Source organism: Chaetura pelagica, unplaced genomic scaffold (genome assembly GCF_000747805.2).
Source record: "Chaetura pelagica isolate M959 unplaced genomic scaffold, ChaPel_1.0 scaffold28, whole genome shotgun sequence".
In the NCBI taxonomy this organism is placed as follows: Eukaryota; Metazoa; Chordata; class Aves; order Apodiformes; family Apodidae; genus Chaetura; species Chaetura pelagica.
In genome coordinates, this window is record NW_009954303.1 from 133,499 (window position 1) to 152,433 (window position 18,935).

General features: G+C 48.1%; 2 protein-coding genes across 2 annotated transcripts in view; one reads left to right on the plus strand and one right to left on the minus strand.

The window, feature by feature from the left end:
• The window catches only part of PHLDA2 (pleckstrin homology-like domain, family A, member 2), a 1,260-nt gene extending 755 nt beyond the window's left edge, over window positions 1-505 (plus strand). The window contains exon 2 of the mRNA XM_010003871.1: window positions 84-505. The gene's annotated coding sequence lies outside the window, so the exon portion shown is untranslated. The remainder of the gene's footprint in view (window positions 1-83) is intronic.
• Window positions 506-2,024: 1,519 nt separating this feature from the next.
• SLC22A18 (solute carrier family 22, member 18) overlaps window positions 2,025-18,935 on the minus strand; it is a 68,515-nt gene continuing 51,604 nt past the window's right edge. Inside the window, exons 8-10 of the mRNA XM_010003872.1 lie at window positions 11,075-11,176; window positions 7,282-7,402; window positions 2,025-2,212 (exon numbers count right to left, since the gene is read on the minus strand). Of these exons, the coding sequence (XP_010002174.1) occupies window positions 2,025-2,212; window positions 7,282-7,402; window positions 11,075-11,176 (411 nt within the window). The remainder of the gene's footprint in view (window positions 2,213-7,281; window positions 7,403-11,074; window positions 11,177-18,935) is intronic.

Genomic DNA, 18,935 nt, shown 5'->3' on the forward strand with positions numbered 1-18,935 from the left:
CCCCCTCCCCCTTTTTTTTTTTCTTTCTTTTTTTCTGCCCTGCCACCCTGTTTAACTAACCTGCTTCCTCTTGCCTCCTTCAGAGCTTACCACTGGATGATAAACCAGATCAAGTGTCTTGGACTGAAATGGGACAGGGTACCAATGAAGGAAAGCGAAGAAGAGAGCTGGAAGCAGCTTGGTTTTCTCCAAGCCCGTTGAGGCTGCTGAGCAAAGAGCCCTGAGCTTTGCCTGAGATGCATTTAAAGAAAAACCAAAGACTTTCATAAAGGACTTCTAGCAGAGCACCCACGTGTTGAGTGGGACAGCTTTGCGAACGACTATCTTCTATTTATGAGACTCAAGGAAGATTCAACACTGACTGGTGGTGTTAAACAATTTAAATTATTTGTAGTATCTATATTTGTATTTATTTTGATGAATGTCTTTCAGCAGTTACTGGTCTTAATATTGCTTTTGCATTAATATGTCCATTCCAAATAAATTACTTGAAATGTTCATTTTTTATTACTATACTCTAGGCTGCAGTAACTTTTGTTGACGAGTCTGTGGAGTGGGCAGTGGTGTAGTGGCTTATACAGAGTGGGTGAGCTCTGCTTTTGGTGCCCTGGACGAGGCAGTGGGAGGTAGAGAAAGCCCAGATAACCCATTTGTGTTTGACCTTGTCTGCTGACCAGGGAGGGAAAGTGTGCTGAGGTCTAATTCTGGTTAGTGGTGGAAATAGAAGCGCCTGCCACAACTTGAGTAAGTGCCGCTTTTGAAGTGCTTTCCCATATAATCAGTAACGGTGGGTGCAGAAGACACGAGCTCCCTGTGACAGTACAATGCTGCTGTCTGCTAATGCCTGCATCCTCCCTTGGTCCCCGTAGCTTAGTGCTGTGCTAAGGCAGAAAACTGGATTCTTGATTTTTTTGGAATACCACGGAGCCGATGCTCCACGGGATTGCTCGGCTTTCCAACAAAGCAAGCTGAACTCTTCACCCTCTTCTTTCCTCCACCTCTGCAGTCTCTATATTGAGTTACGTTTCTACAGAATAACTGGGAAGTACAGAGACCATCCTTTTTCTGATAGCGCCTGGACCAAGAAGCTTGGAGACAAAAGCAGCCAATTTTTTTGTGATAAAACTACTAAAGCTTTATCTTGTGAGGCTCAATTATTGCTAACTATCCTGGGCTTTCTCAAGAGTGATGCTGCAGTGCATGAGTTGGCAGTCAGGACTACAAGCTTAGGAGGCAAAGTGCTCACTATTAATGCTATATTCGGTGACTTCAATAATGTGATTCCCCCTTCCAATATCAGTGAAATTCTCACAGGAGACTTCATACTAGAGGAAGTTGCAAAGCATGTAATTACAAACAGCCTGTAGTAAGAGCAGGAGAGAGTACAGGGGGAAAACCCTGGCAGGAGGGTTGTCCCCGTTTCTGGAAGCAGCAGGGAGACCGTGGCACTGCAGTGTGCTACTCAGGGGATTTGCACCCTCCTTGTGGGCTGCTGGCAGCTGTGCTGCCGCCCGCCGGGCTCGTGCAGAGACAAGGCTGCACATGACTGAGCTGTGGATGTAGCAAATGTTTGGTCCCAGCATTCAAATGCCTTGAGCACAGGAATGCAGCAAAATGACGCTCAAAAGCAGATGGAGTTTGCCCCTATTTGCCTTTGTACCATTGCAGGGGGGCGACATTAAAGGCCAGAGAAAACGCACTGGCTCCTAATCCCCTTAGTTTCAGTGAATCCAACCAGGAATGCTGACTGACAACAGCTGAGGATCTGGAGCTGGTGCCTGCAATGACAACCACTGCTGTGGAGGGGAACACGATAGCTCCCAGGGTCCTGCAGTTGCCAGCTGCTCCAGCACAGTTCCAAGGCCTTTGCAAACTGATCTGTCCCTTACTCTAGATGTAAATGTTGATGAAAGGCAAGGTATTGTTAAAATGGTTTTATTCCAGGTTTACAGAATAAAAAATAAAACTCAAGAACACCTTTATTTCTATGGAAACCATAAGGGGGTTGCTTCCTGGCGATTGAATTACTGGCTTCTCAGCTTCTTCAAGGGGGTTTTACTCTTTAAGAGGTAAACAAACAAACCTATGTTGACAATTAACTGTAAATAGCCAAAGGAAGAGACTCCGAATTGTTTGTATAAAACACCACCGATGGTTGGGCCCACTGTCTGGGTCAAGGGCTGCACCGAGGCACAGATCCCAAGCATGGTACCTAGGAGAGATGGCAGAGACACACAGACAGACGTCAGGGGGAGGGCAGGTCTTGGGATGGAAAAGCAGAGAAGAGTGTGTGGGATCCCCTTCATTCCTGATAGTGTTCCCCTGCGGGAATAGCAAGTAACATCGAATAATCTCTTGCGTTAATTTATAGAGGTCCAATTAGGAATTGTTAAGGCCAAGGACTCCTGAAGGCACAAGGACCAGTTTCTACCACGAGCCAGCTCAGCTTTTTACTGAGTGGCCTGGACGACAACCGCTGCCTGAAACGCAAACCAGTGCTCACTGCTGCCTTCACCAGGGCCCGAGGATGTCTTTGGACCCAGAAGATGCTTCTGAGCATTACATGCAACAGAACTGGTGACTACTGCATGGGTTAAGGGATGGTGAGGTAATTTCTAGTGTCATATTTGAGACTTCCAAGCAAATCACACAGACTCTTCCACTATCATGATTACTCAAGAGGACCCTGTCCCATCCAAGTTGCTATTGCCATTTATTCTCTAGTGTAGGACAGAGCAACAGCTCTCCAGGGCTTATCAGGAGCGAGAAACTTAGGTCTAACAAGATCTTTAAGAATAAATAAATAAAACCACAGGTAAAGGTTGAACCCCCTTGAGATACATCACCAGTCTCTTGCAAAGAAGAGTGGATATTTCAATTTGGATGGAAATGTGAGCCTTTCACCCGGCTGGGCTGGTTCCCCCTCCAGCAGATCTCCCATTTGCATTGTTAACAGGAACCCAGCAGATGGGAAAGCACCTCCAGTTTGGCAACAGTAGGATTTTTCCATGTGCAGACAGATGGCCAGGACTTCCCACAGGGCGCAGAGAAGGTCCCCATGCACCCAGCATGCTCTTTCCCCTGCAGTCTCCATGCAGCATGGCTATCACTCAGGGGAGTAGAAAATACCTGGCAGACCAGAAAACCATTGGCCCCCAACAACTGGAAGAAAGGGCAGGCTGGCAGCATATGTGGCCTTGCTCTGAAATGATGTTTGCAATTATTTTTTCTTTTAATATCAGTGCCATTATTTGGGCTGTTGGCATGAATTTTCCACCAAGAGATGTTGAGGCACTGTAGATGCAGAAGGCCAGCAGTGTCTGGGGAGGATGAGGATGCCATCCCATGTGTAAGAACATGTGGAGCCAAGTGCAATATTTAACATGGGCAGCCATGGGGAAACGATCCTTTGCTCTGAGGGAGAAGAGGCAGCCAGGGTCCACGTGAGGCTGGCCAGAGCCTGCTGGGCTTTTATCAGCATGCTTAAAATACTTGTGCAATGAGCCCCAGCCGAGGGCGTAGCCAAGCAGAGAGGGAAATCTCCCAGGAAGTGCTGCTGAGCGCTCCTCCCGCGCATGGGAACACAAAGGCGATGGGTGGGACCTCGCTTTGACGCTTTGCCAATGGGAACCATCCCACAACCACCAAACTTTCGGGGCAGGTTTTGCAATTATTTTTTCCCTTCAAGGTATTCGAATTAGACTAATCACTATGTACAATTGCCAACCTGGCTGCTCTTATGATTGAGGAGGTTCTTTTTTTTCCTTTCCCTTCCTTTTTTTTTTTTTTTTCCTGGAGCAGAAATCCATCCTCTTAAAAGGCCAAGCTCTCCCTCACACTTCTCCAACTTGTTGCTGAGGAGGATAATTTCTATTAATGGGCTTAAATTAGATCTCTTGTGTCAGACACCCTTGAACTTTGGGACACTGTAAATCTTGGCTCTGCAGCACAGCACTAGCTCTGTTTCAAACCTGTGCATGTGGTGGATCTCATATAAGGCAAGATGTTGAACTGGGACAAGTCACCGTATCAGCAGAAAAATTCCAGCATCACTTCTGCAGCTCTGCCAATGCACATGCTCACCTTTTTCATCAAGGCTATCCCACTTTCTGAACCTTCCCTGCTCTTCTTACCTCCCTCCCTAGCATTTTTTCCCCTTCTTCCCATATGTGGCATGATCCATCCTGGTTGTGCGCCCATCCTCCCCTCCTGCCCCAGCCCTGCTCTCCTCCCACAGGTTTCTGGGTTGGGTGCTGACAGCTTCCCAAGCCTGGTGGCTCCATCCCTCCTCCAATCCTCCACCGTGCCAGGGCACCCCGGCTCGCCCTCCTTTCCAGCTCACATCCTGTTGCCGCACTCAGATGATGGTGCTGGCCCAGATCAGCCCTGTGCCCACGGGGCAATCACAGGGCCTAATTTAACAATTAGATCATCCCTGCCAGCGGACGCCTTCAAACCAGTGAAGCCCAAGCAAAGCTGGGGATTTCAGTGTGCCCAGCCCTGCCCAGCTGCAAGATTTCCTCCCAAGGCTTCATGTCTGATGTGCAAATAAAATCACAGAATGTGGGCCCGTTACACAGGAAGGCTCTGCTGGGCTTCCTCCCTCTCTCCTTCCCTCCCCCAAGGGTGGTAGAGCCCTGTATAGAAACAGGACCTCCATTCTCAGGGTGAGACTAGGGTTGACAAGGAGTGCTTGTGCAGATGCAAGTCCCTCTCAGCTCAGGGCTGCCTTCCCACCAGCTCATGCACCCAGCTGAACAGCACATGCATGTGAGGCAGACTTTTCCCTTCCTGCCTTTGAAGATGAGAAGAGGAAAAAAAAAAAAGAAATCAATGGAAACCAAATAAATTAATTTCCACTCTGTTCCCTTCAGTGCAAAGACCCAGCCATAAGCAATGAGCAAGTGGGAAACTCATCAGCCTCGGTAGGAAATGACCTTGGATCGGTCCTGAAAGCAGGATGGTGGGAGAAAGAGATGCTATCCTACATCCCACTGTTTCCTTTCTAAGACACCTATTTAAAAGGCAAGGACAAATGACTCAGTGTCTAGCAAGGACAGACAGGTTATCCTCCTGCAACGCCCCATCTGTTCCAGCTCCACAATGAGATGGACACCTGAGCTCGGCCCAACCTCCAGTTCCTCAGAAAGCCTCTCCCTGGCCCAAAGAAAAACCTCCATGGCTCTGCCATCCCCAGCCTGGCAAAAGCAACAGGGAAAGACAGCAGCAAGGCTCTAAAGTGCTGTTTCCAAACGTAAATTCCCAATGTATGAATTCCTTGCATTAACTGAAAGCCGATGCAAGCCAGCGCTCAGGTTTTTGACGTGGCAACCGCGAGGCTTTCCCATAAAGCCAGGTTTCCATGCTCTTAGGCAAGTGGGGATTTCTAACACACCACCAAAATGCTCGCTTTGCAGCGCTTGTCTTGGGCTCGCAGAGGAAGGCTCAGCCCTTTAGCTGCCTTGCGGGTGGAGCAGCCACTGGGGGTGCCACCCACGGCCACAGACAGATGGCAAGCATTTTAATAGCCGCATTTCTCTGCGAGACACCCACGCCGCCGCAGCTGCTGCGGGGAGGCAGCTCGCTGGGACGCAGCTCTGCTGTGTCAGGCATTCTTGCCTTCACCCCGGCCCCTCTCCGGGTGCCTCCAAAACAAGCACAAAACCATCACTCCAAAACACTGCAAGGAGGAAGCAGGGTTTGAAAGGCAAGGGCCAGGGAGGAGCAGTGGAGACCAGGTTTCCCCTGGTTCCTCTCCTCAGCGTGCCCAGTTTCAAGGCAGCTGTCACTCTGCAGTTTGTAGTAGCACTTGGCATGGCATCAGCCCAGGATGGACAAGCAGGAGAAAGCCCCAGATAGTCCATGGCTCTCCCTATGTCCCATGACCCCTCCTGACCACCTGTGCTGGCCTGTTGGGTGCCTGTCCTACCCTGCCATGTGGAGAACAAATGTCCTGCTGAGACACAGGCTGACCCAACAACATACGCAAGCGGGGAGCAGGGTGAGGCAACTAAACCCATTTTTCTCTCTGACCGAAGCTTGCCTCTGGGTTTTAAGAGCCAAGCAATGCTCTGGTTTTCCTCACAAAGCCCCTTTGAGAAGAGCCTGGATAAATTCCAGCTCAGCTGTATGTCCCAGAGCTGCTTGGTGCCCTTCCCCCCAGCTCTCTCCTTGTATGAATATTGCTCCAACTCATGAAACAGCAGGTTTTCTTCCCATCCAAGTGAAGGGACTGGGATCATCTCCAGTCCTCACTTCCTTGCAAACTAAATGGTATACCCAGGTAGAAGTATACCTTGGAAATCACGGGCTCCCAGAATTTGTAGGAGATATGTTGGTCTGGTCTACAAATAAACTACTGAAGTGACATTTAGAAAACCTCTTCATCCAGGAATATCTCAATAAGGCTTTGTAAACTTCACTAATGGTCTGTTCAAACTATAATTCCCATTCTTGGTAAACTCTGTGCAGTGGTATCAGCTGCTAGGAAAAATGAAGGGTACAGGATGCAACTTAGAAAGGCTCAGCTGGAGCAGAGAAACTCTTGTGTACCTGGTGAATGTGGCCTGGGGATCAAACCCTGACGGAACTTAAGCAAAATACATCAAACCAGGTTAACTCTGCTCCATCCTGGGACAAACTCAGCAAGCCTCCCATGACAATAACATAGGCATATTTCCTTTGTTGACAGAAGAAAAAAAACCCAACAACAATCAGGTATCAAGATTTGTGTGTCTGCTGCTGCATTTCAGTCCCCTTGTACAGAGAAATACAGGAGCTCTTCAACTGAAACACAGCCAAATGCAGGGGGCAATTACTTGATAGGGCAAAACATTTTTCCAAAGAGTGATCCAGATTACCCTCCTGAGATGCTCTAAGTTAAAAGGTGTGAATGACAGCCCCTTCAGCCACCCTCACAGTGGAAAAGCAGATTTCTTTTTTTTTTTTCTTGAACATATTTTGGGTACCGTGAGTTTGGGAGAGGCTTCTCTTGCTGCATCCTGCACTCTGAGTGTCGGCAGGAAGCACAGGACTGGGTGCACTGGGTCGCAGGATGCTTGCTCAGTGTTGTTTAAGCTCATTCTGTATTAGCCTCACTGGTCCCTGTTCATCCATCCTGCAGACACCCACTGCACACAACTGCCAAGACAGATTTGATGGGGAATTGGGCAGTCACCATGAATGTGCCCCTGCTCTTGATAGCAATGCCATGAGCTGGGAAGCACCTGATGGAGTCAAAACCAAGAAAAAGCCAATCAGATCTTTACTGATGAGTCTTACCTGTGTCAGATGAGGGGACAGCCTTGGTGAGGATGCTGTCAGTGATGGTGGCCAGCATGCTGAAGGCAAACACCAGCGGCAGGGCAACAATGCAGTAGTGCCACACAGTCCTCATCAGGGCCTACGGGACAGGAAAAAATGGACCACGGATCATTTGAGAGCACAAGTGGTGACTTAGTGGCAAGGAACAACCTAGAAAAACATCACAAGCCAAACCCATGGCTTAGGTAAATTATGGGATCCACAATTGATACATGATGATGTGGCTTTGGCCACTGCAGGGTCTTTCATAGCCCACAATTTTTCTGCAGCAAATTATTCCAAGTATGCAGTGCAAGCAGCAAATGATACCCCACAGTCTGGCAGCACGTTTCTCCAGCACTGCTGCGGGTATTTTTAGTGTCTGGGAATTAGTGACATCCCCACACCCTTCCCCCCGTCTTCAGTCTCTTGTCCAACTCCTGAGGAAATATTGAGCAGCAGATGCATGTGGTGTACTTCAGGAAGCCTCCATTACTTATACAAAACAGCCTAGAGAAGGCATTTCAGTTCATTATCATAAATAATTAAAACTAAACTAAGCTTGTCAGAATAAATGAGCACGGCACATTATGTAACACGGTACCTTTGGGATTTCTAATCCTGTTCTGCTGCTTCCTTGCTAATAAATTCACCAAATTTAGTAATGTGGAATAGGTCTTCTGGCCATAAGTGCACATTAGCGAGCATAATTAGGGAGAGTAATGATTTTGTTATTGCACATATTCTTAGTGGAGACATCCCTGCAGCTGTTTAATACTGAAACAAAAGCGGTGAAGCTCCCTAAGCCGTGGGGCTGGAGCAGCTCTCAGCTCATTCACAAGCTCTGCTGGTCAAATGAACGGATTTCTCTGGGGCATGGAAAGGAAATTCCCCCTTTCTTGCAAGACTCCTGCCCTCACCCACATCTCAAGGTGTGTTATTGTGGCTGGAAAAAATCTCTGTCACTGGTTTAGCCAGAAGTTTCTTTCTCTGGAGTTCTGTCTCCCAAGATCTGGTTCCTGCCTCTTGGCTACAGAAGATGGAGAAGCCCAGAGACATTGCTCACTAATGACTTGGAAATACTGAGGTTTACTCCTAGTTTCCCTCTAGACTCACAAATGGCCAGGTTTTTCTCCTCTGAGGGGCTCTTTGCCTACGTTTTGGTTAAGATCTAGGTACTTACGATTAAGGAACCAGAGAACAAAGACAGAGGAACAGGTCTTTGGCACATAAACATTCAGACAGAGGGAGAATAATTCCTTGCTAGGGCAAATGTCATTGCAGGACAACATTGCAGAGCGCATAGGAAAAATCAGGTTTAACCCTCTCCTGCCTCATACAAATTTCCTAATGGGCTGAAGGAAGTAGGCAGAAAAGAGCTGAGCCATCCCTGTGCCTCTTGTGGCTTCTTGCTCCCTTGGGACTTGAAAAGACCCGAGCCAGAAAGAGCCCAATTTCTGGTACTCCTCAGCTGTTGGGTAGGTTGCAGTCTTCTTGACCTGAGCAGATCTGAAAGCTGTTCTCAGGCTAGAGAGGCAGAGCCAGGAGATTCAGCAGACAGGCTCAAAAAACAAGCGCCTGGGAAAGGCAGGCAGTGAGGCAGGACAAGGCACAGCTGTGCCTTCAGACAAAGGGAAAAACTTCCCCATCGCAACCGCCAAGCCCTCCTACACTCTGCCCACTCACTTCCAGCTTGCATCTGCAGATCAGACACCAGCTCTCCCCTCCTCTCCTTTTCCAGGTGTTAATGCTCAGCTCCCAGCGTACCTCTTCCCTTCTCCAGCTGCCAATTGCTGGGAATATCCGGCAACCTCTTCCCAACTGAACTGTTCTCTGTCTGTCTGCTGTTGCCGGTGCCTGCCTTCCAAAAACCCTTCAGCCCACCTCTCAGCAATATAAAGATGGGTTTCAGAGTGTCTTTTACTAACAGCTATCTTTTCTGCTTATTTGAATCCTTTGGGAAGGGGATCTGCTTCGTTTGGAGGCCAGATGCAGCAGGGGCAGAGTGGGTGGTGGGATGCTCCTTCACTGGTGTCTGTGCAGGATTAAAAAATTAATGCATTAATCTCTGCATTTGGGGCCTGCTGCTGGGATGTACTCATCTCCGCCAAGATGGAAGGCCACCTCAGAAACGGATGTTTTCTCAGCAGCCACTCAAACAGAGTGCTTTTTCAACAAGGCGTTCCTGGTGAAGACGATTGCAGCTGCATTTGCCTATGAATAGTTCTCGTGGGAAGTCGTTGCTGACCCTTGTCCCCAGGCCTGTGCTGTCAGGATGTCCATAGCCCTCCGGGCTTGGTGTAATTTCCAATTCTAAAATAATTTCCCTTCCTGCCTCCCTTCCCCCTAGCATAGCTGGTGGCACTAGCCACTGCAGGCTGTGCTGCCCTTTTTGTCCCTCTGCTGCTATTGAGGCTTTATCTCCTAGCTCCAGCTCCCTCCAGCCTTCCCTTTCAGTGAGACCTCCATGCATAAAACCCATTTACTCTATGTTGCCCCACTGCTTGATTCCCATGGGGCTGGGCTTTGGCACAGGGAGCCAGTCCCAGTGGCATCCTGCTTCAAATGGTCCAGGTCCACCTTGGTCCCACCCAATTTCTCCCACCCATGACCAAAAAAAAAGGTGAGACCTTCAAAGCCCTTACTGGGCCATGCTCAGGAGCACGAAGCCCTGTGCAGATGTCCCATGCTAAGGTGGCACATCAGTGTCAGCCAAAAACATGGGACACCAGCTGGAGGGATCCTTCCTGAGCATCTGACCACCCAGAAGCACCTCCATGAGCCATGAAGTCCCAGAGAGGGGAGGACCATGCTCCATATGCAGAACTAACCCTTCATTTATGTTCATCTTCTCTTTCCAGTCTCATTTCGGACCAGTAATTTAGCCTCAGATTGGCAGGTATCTCATCTCATCTGTGTAACTGGGAACCATGAGTCTCAATTCCCTCCAGGATTTGACCCTGACATCCCTATGGCTGTGGTGCAGTTGTGGGAACAGCACCTGTGTTGGCAGGAGCACCACTGCCTCAGCAGCAAGGCTCAAGGCCAAATCCTGCAGGGAATGTCAAAAGGTTGACACAGCTTGACAATCCTTTGGGCCCATGTGCTGATGGGGATGGGTGTGCTCCCGTCTTCCATTCCCACTGCTTGGGCAGAGTTATTGGTTCCCTGGGCATGGCTTATCTGAGCAAACATGGCCACTGACAGAGCTGCCTACGTCAGATCACTTTTCCAATTCCGGTTTGGGATTGGCATCGACTGTCATCCGTGCAGGCACAACCAGCAACAGGTAACATCAGTCATCCCAAAACAAAAGAACAGAATTATTGCCTTGCTACCTCCTTCCCCAAATACTCTCACCTTGGGGAAATGAGGCAATAATAAAGCCCCAGCAGAAGAGCACACAACCTCTGCTTTCAACCGCAATGACTTCCACCCCCCATAATCTTAATTTACTTTCTGGGTAGTTCAGGAAATGCAGTCACTGACAAGACCAAGGGCAGGATTTCTATGCAAATCCAGTGACTCAGGAGGGACTTAACAAGTTTCTGTGTGAGATTTATTTTTTTTTTAATCCCTGTAACTATTACTCACAGGGCTCTTTATCGATATTTGGCGCAGTGCTCACACTGAGCATGGCTCTCTTTGCTCAGAGGCCCAAGAGAGCTGGTTTGCCCCCTCAGAACCACCCAGCAGAGCCAGTGGTAGCATTTCAAGGGCAGAGCTCGCAGCCAGGTCAAGGCACCATGGATGCTTTGACAGCCAGTCTTACCATGCCAACACCCACACCAGCAAAGACAAAGACACTGAGCCTGAGCAGGGTCCTCTCTGTGCAGTGGTTAGTGAGTTTTCCAACAACCAGACCCTGCACAACCTGGGAAGGAAGCAGACAAGCACGATTAAGTCTGATGCACAACAACTTGAACAAGCTCAGAGAAGAATTACTGTAATGTTCAAGCAAATGAAAGACAGCAAATGGGTTATTCCCTTGAGAAAAAGGGGCCTCACTGGTGCAGTAAATGGTTGGAAGACATGATCCGTTATTTTGAGCATTTTGCATCCTCGGGACAGATACATCCTACAGCTGAAAGTCTGTACTCAGCCTGAATTTACCATTACTGCCTACTCACCAGTGGGGACTGAAACTTTCTAAAGACCCTTGTAGATACAAATTAATTTTTCTAATTCATGTAATTTTGGTGAAATACAATTAATACTAAGGTCTTCATTCCTGGCAAGTCCTTCCAAAAAACCCCAGTAAATTCATATGTAGAAGAGGAAAATGCCTCTTTTCCTGTACCTTCTCTTGCTATTATTTTAAACTATAAATATACAAATTGGGTGGTTAATCTTTTTTAGTCAGGAAACAAGTATGACAGAGATGCTAATACCCAGCCCCAGCACTATGCAGAGTTGAAGGATGGGGAACTGGTTTTGCAGATTTTAAATAAAAAGGGAGAGGTGGGGAGGGAAGGAGGAGCAATACAATTTGAATCCTAGGAAGTATTTGGCTTTTCCAGCACTTTTCAGAGCAAAAATTACCTCTTTTATTTCTCCGTTTGGCATCTCCCATAGTTCAAGTGACACTGGCCCAAGTAGACACAAGAGGGCAGAGGTTGGAAGACACCGCTGTGTAAACAAGCCCCAACTGACAGTGTTTCAGGGGAGGGACTGATAGGATCTACCTCGAGTTTTCGCTGCCTTGAAAGGGTTTGTTTGATCCAAGCAAAAACCCCTCCAACTTGAAAGAAGAGATCTAGTTCAAAATGCTTTTTTTTGGCACGATGACTTTGTTTCAATGGCAGCCAATGCTAGAGAAAACCTTGGTACTCTGCTTGCATCTGGAGCAATGCTACAGCAAGTTTAACCTTGCTATGTCATTCCTAAAGATGAAATAGAAGTTCAACTGAAAGGAAATGAGTGTACACTGAATAAGAAAGTTATTAAAAAGAAAAGAAGCATTGATCTATGGCAAGGAGTCCAGAAAAAGCAATTTAGTGATTCAAATAAAAATAAAAAGCAAGAAGTAAATAGCAATAGAGTGACAAAATAAAGTTGACATTATAAAGAATAGCTACATATTTCACAGATTTCCAACAAGCTACAACTTAATAGAAAACATAAAAATTTTACTTTTCTCTTTGCTTCAGAGCACAAGCAATCTTTGACAGAAGGGCACTTCTCACCAAGCAGACGTTTTGGTTCCCACTAAATGCTTTTTCTTCCTCCTTTGTGTCCCCAACCTCACCCTCAGGCAGGGCTTGAGAGCTTTGCTCACATGTGAACAGCTGCCATGTGATGGTGGCACGGGCCATTGTGGCTCTCCTGGCTTGTGTAACCTGTTGAGTTGGCCTCAGGGACACTGGTGGACCTGCTGTGGTGTGATGCTTGGGCAATGCATGGGGTGACCTGAGTCATCCTGGCTGAAAGGCCTTCTGTGGACACAGGAGGAGGCTGATACCAGCCTCAGCAGCTCACTACTTGGGGGGTGGGTGGAGGAGCCACTGAGTAATGCTTCATTAAGCTGAGTGCTTCTAAAAGGAAGAATTGTCATTAGCCTTTTCTGGCTTCCCAGTCCCTCCTGCTGGCTCTCCCCAGCAGGGGCTGTGCTGAGTCACGGCGGCAGGGCCTGAGAGCTGTCAGGGCATGGCTTGACTCAGTGATGGCATCACCCGAGCCCCGTTTGGGCTCTGCTGAGCTACCAAAGGAAAGGAAACGCTTCTCAATCTGCCCAGACTTGAACGGCGTATTTCATCGGGATACACTGTGCAGGTGCAGCCCAGTCCCTGCCCTTCCTTGAGTCACTGGGGTACATCATCAGCAACGTCCCAAGCCAGCCCAGTCTGGTTATCACAGCAGTGGTGCCCCCAGAATGGTGCTGGCCTGATGTGCAAACACCTCAGCGTGGGGAACAGGCACTGCTGCAGCAGAGCCAGCCTCTGAGCAGGCAAGACCTGGAGACAGGCAGAACAGAGGCCACCAGGGCTGTCCCCAGAGCCAGTGGGGTACGGGGACAGCCCTTGTGCCGAGGCTGCCATCCTGAATGTGCTCTCCCATTGCTTGGGCTGCAGCAATACAAAGGCAAGGTAGAATGCCAATGCTGAACCAACCAGCTGGGCAATGGGACTTCTTCCAAGGGCAAGTGTTAGCCCAAGTCACCTGCTGTCCCTCTGGGGCTGAGCAGCCATCCTTGGGTTATACAGATTGCAGCCTCCTCACCGGTTCTCTGAGCTGCTGGACTCCCTCTCCAGTATGGTCATTGCCAGTCCAGCCATAAGCCCTGGGCAGGCAAAGCCCATCATCTTGATTTTGGACCCTGTGAAACACCAGAACCTTGATTTATGCACTGGATAATGTTTCCAGTTGCTAGAAGCTCAAGCCTCACTTCCAGTCTGAATGTAGACCTGAAAACCCATTACTTCCAGCCTGCAATTTTCCCTGGGCACACAGTGCCCTGGTTTGCATGAGCAGCAGCTGCCTGCACAGGGAAGGAGGAAGCTAAATATGGTTCTTGTGCACTCTCCCATGTAAGGCTTTGGATGTCTGCTGCCATTGCAAGGGGACTGCAGGGGCATCCTGGATGACTTGACTGTGACCACTCCCATGGGTAAGCCCTGGTGGCACCAAAGAGGCAACAACAGGATTTGTCCCCATTTTTATGCTGTGGCTTTCTGGGCTTTTCCCTTGCACACAACCTCCACTTGAGCATTACATCCATGGACCTTTCCCTCCTGCATTTCATTTTGCCTGGATGGTGCTTGCCTTTGTAAGCTCAATTCTTCCTTTGAAGTCAGGGAAGAGCCAGTGTACCTGGCTGAAATGCCTTCTGTCATCAATAAACAAAAGAGAGAGGAAATTGTTTGCAAGTGAAATAACAGGCACTGCCCGTGGCTGTGTACACATGTCAGGAAAAACCAACTAATCTCTTTTTTTTCTTTCCCCCTCTCCTTCTTTAAAGGCAAATGAGTCTCCCAATAAATGCATAAGAACAGCCAAATCTCTCCCTGTCGTTATGCTGGGTTCACAAAACTGGGCGTTTGTTCCACTAGTTCAGCTGATCATGTAGAAAAATACTCTCTACCTCTATCACTGTATTTGGTTTCTGTGAAGGCAGCATCTCCCATTTGCTCAGAGGAGCCAATTGTCCATTTTACTGTTCACCTCATTTAAAAATTTCAGAAATGTCTTGCAGGATGGAGCAGATTTTTGCTCTTTGAAGGTTTAAGGTGCTAAATTTTGGAAGACTTTTGAATGTTGAAGAAGGAGCCTTGCTGCACGGAGCTGCTGTTGAGCAGGCCTGACAGCCACAGGGAGCTAACTCCATCAGTGAAGGTGAGGGGAGCTATGGAGATACTCAGCTGGCCCACTGCACTCAGTAGACACAAGACAATTTCTACAGAATCTTCCCCAGCACCAATCAAAAGCCTGACAGAGCCCAGCAACAAAATCATTTCCCTTCCACCCAACAGCCTGGCAATGAAAAGACGTGAGAAGGTTGGAGAGGCAGGCACAGCAAGCCAGATAAGCTGGTACAGCCTAGCAGAGAAGATGCAGGGCCCCATCCCTAGCACAAACAGCGTGATTCAGATCAGAGGCAGCCTCCCACGCGCTGGACCCGTATCTCTTGCCTTTGAAATGATGCCTGGCTGGCAGTTCCCAGGGCAGCACCGTGCCAGCTGGGGTGGGACCTGCGGGTGGGCACCGGTGGGGCAGAACACGGGGGGCAACAAATATCACAGAGCCTTTCTTCCCAGGCTGAAGGTAGCGCAAAAGCTTGGGTGGGGGAGAAGGGAGTTGTTTTACTGACTCGGAGATGCCAGAAAGCGCTTGAGAAGTAGTTCAGGTCTTTCAGAGGAGCAGGAGGGTGGTGAGGCCAAAAGGGGAGCTGATGGTGAGGACTGAAGTGCTGAAGGCAGCATTTTGTCGAACAGGGGGAAGAGGACTGTGTGTTTTGCAAACTCCAGGCTAATCACCTTCTTTCCCACTCCAACCTGCCCCCCTGCACAGACTGAAGTCCTTCAAAGCCAGGAAACTGAGAACTTTCTGTTTGTTGTTGCAAGGTCCTTTCACTGAGTGGGTTTTCCCCCTAGGCATACCTGGCTGTAATTAAATCCCTGGCTCTTTAATCATCTCTTTTGCTGTGCAGGGGAAAAAAAAAAAGCAAGAGGGACAGACTGGTGATAAGATGATACGCAATGTAAATCTCTCCTCCAGGAATCTCTCTCATCTTTTCAGGATCACTCCGTACCAACTTGTCCCTCCAGAAGCTGCACAGCTAGAGGTGGAGTTTGTGTAGCAATACAAATTTAAACGCAGAACAGATGTCTTATGTTTTCTTGATCCTCAGGGTAATAAATACCTACCCCTTTGTCCCACCCAGAGTTTTTGTTTGGTGCATTTTGCTTTGTTTTTTGTTTTTCGGTGTTTTTTTTTCAGAAAAAGTTCTTAAAGAAAAACTTAACCCAGCCTCTCCCACAGTTTGAAAACTAAGCATCAGATGTAACTTTAGATACCAACCAGGGACTCAAGCTATTTTTCTTACCTGATCCCAGTCCAGATCTCTGCCTGTGGAAGTTCTCCATGCTATTGCACTTGCAACTCCAAAAAATGACAGAGCCTAGACCCGCTTTTACCCATTAGGCAAATTAAATTATTTTAAATTATTGTGAAATTATTATCTGAAGGGAGATTGAATGGCATCTCACTCCCAGGCATTCACGCTGAGTGAATTTTCATTCACACAGCTTCTGACATTAGAGGGTTCTGGAAGCTCAGCCCTGGAGGACAGAGGGATTATATTCCTGAGGGGCTCTTGCACCTCTTGCCTGGAGACCCACCAGCGATCAGATAAAGATGCTTCAAACGTAGCTGCCTGGCACAGAGGTACCTCTCCTGCTGTCTGCCTTCCCCTCCTCATTTCCTTATCTCCCACCTGACTTCTCCTCAAATTATGCTGGCACAATCACAGTTAATCAGAGAGCCCCACACTATTAGGGTGCTTCAAGTATCACTGCAGAGCCCTGAATTGCTTCAATTACCCCCAATTGCTATTTTCCCCATCAGTCTCCTCCAGCCGTGTTCATATTGCATGTTCTAAGCAATGACTTTGTTTCCCCATCAGTCAGCTCTTTTCTATGACCCCACCTTCCCACACACCCTACTCTGACCTCATCTGGCTCTGTCCCAGCCCAGGAGTGAGCCCCTTTCCCACTCTCATTGTGCTTAAGCCTGCTCCACACTTTCCAGTATCCTCTGCTATTAGAGGATACTCTTTGCCTGGCCACAAACAGTAAATTGGCACCAGCTCCTAGGCCAGTGCTTCACCCAGAGAGCTGGGAAGCCTCCATTCCCTCCGACAGTTATCCCACAGGGATTTTTACCACAAGGTATCAGCAGACGTATTTGCACTGTTCAGGTCTTTGTAAGACAGTCTGAGAGCAGCAGCAAGGCAACCTAGAGCCCTCCATGCAAGGGTACAAGTACCAGCACAGGGATGTACCACCAGTGCTGGGGTGCTGACGATGCCGTGGGCAGCCAACTTGGCCAAGGGAAGCAGGTGCCAAGGAAGCCCATGCCATGAGATGTGGTCCTTGGTGCTATACTCATGGCATTGCAAGGACAAACCCCACCACCAGCAGCAGCTGAGCCACTTCACTGCTGGCAAGTGCTATGAACTGCTCCCATGTGGACAGAGTTGATTGTCAGCAAGAGACCCACCAAGACAGGTGCAGCCAGAAAAAGCCCATGAGGCTCCCAGGCTTCAAAACCCAGCCCTAAATCTGCCTTCAAAACCTTCAGGGATCCTCTCAGGCTCAGCACAGGGCACTCCTCCAAATGTTGGGGCCCTACAGGGTCATAAAGTGACGAGCATGATGAGGTGAGGTTTAGGAGCTCTGGATGAGATCCCTCAGGAGGGCTGCCTGGATTAGCAGGGAGACTAATGAACAACCTCCATCTGAAAAGGTGGCAGATGCCTCATCTCCCTCAGGACCAGTGGTTCTATACTCTTCTCCCCACATAAAGAGCTGTTTGGGATGTCAAACAAAGTACTTGAGTTACCTACTTAAAATTAGGTGGACTGATTCAAAGCCATTCAAAAGTCTCCTCTCTAGGTGCTCTGCAGCCGATTTGAACAGGAGGAATAGTGAGAAAAAGAGATGTTCAGAGTGAATTGGCTGCTTCTCATCACAGCACATTGAATGAGGCTGAGAAGCTGAAAAATTAGGTTAAGCAATTGGAGTATAATATCCTTGGAGTGGGAGAGGAAAGCAAGAAGAAACCATCACTTTTGGAGGCATCCTGGGATTAAGGATCAGGCTGTGAAAGGAACTTGAAACACCACCTTCCATGCAAGGGGAAGACTTTCCTTTTGAGAAGATTTCATTAAAAATAGAAACTACAATAAACAAAGAAATAATATTATTAAAATATGCCCAGAACTGGCAGATTGGGCAGTGATTTTGTTGGTGTATGACTTCCAGGGGACAGCTGAGTAAAGGGCTCAGCTAAGCCTTGCTCACTGTGCTGTTGCTTGTGCAGCTCTGAAGCCTCTCCAACATGTGTTGGGAGCAAGTGAGACCCTGAGACACAGCACTGGACCACACTGTGCAGCTGCCCAGGAACTGTGTTCACTGCCTACAGGCAGGTTTAAAGTAAACAGGACATGGTTCAATTCTTATTTTCATCTTCATTTCTGTGATGTTCACTCCTATCTATTAAGGTCCTTAAACATGACCCATTTTTCAGGTCCAGGGGAGAGATGCAAACAGGGGAGATGTGTTTCATCAAACAGGAGAGCACAGAGCAAGTCCAGGAGAATGGGAAAATTCTCACAATGTTTAAAGGAAAAGCAAACTAAGGAATGAAAAAACAAAACTGAGGATCTGGTTGATGAAATTAATTGAAAAGGACATTATATTCCTTATGAATAAAGGTATAATTTATTCAGTGAATTGGGGAAGCCAGTCAGCAGATATTAATCACCATCCAGACTGGTGGAATTTGCTTGCACCTTAATCTGCATTTATATCTTCAGTAGTATCAATTCACTGTAGAGCAGAAACAAATGCATCTGAAATGCCATCTCAAGCAAGATGAAGACACACAAACAGGTCTGGGTCTCAGCAGGACAGTGTTGGCACATGCTGCATTCCCTGCTTACATCTCCCACTGGAGGAACCCCAACAGAACCCAGCCATAAAACATGAACCCAGTAACTATCTGCAAAAGATAACTTTTGGTGGTTCTAGCCAGAACCCTGATCAGAAAGTAGAGACACAAATTCTAATGTTTTGCAAAAATTCAAAAGCCAGATGGTAAAGAGTATAATTTTGATCAGTTGAGGATCTGGTCCTGCACAAACCAAACCAGAGCCTGGAACTTCTAGTGTTACAGTGAAAACAAGTGCAAAGCAGAAAGCAGTGCTTTCCAGGCTCTTGGGTGAGATGGCTTTGCTGCCACCAGGAATCAGGTGTCCTGGGCTTTAAAAAGAAGAAAGGAATGGGAAAGGGAAAGGGAAAGGGAAAGGGAAAGGGAAAGGGAAAGGGAAGAGAAGAGAAGGGAAGGGAAGGGAAGGGAAGGGAAGGGAAGGGAAGGGAAGGGAAGGGAAGGGAAGGGAAAGGAAGGGGAAGGGA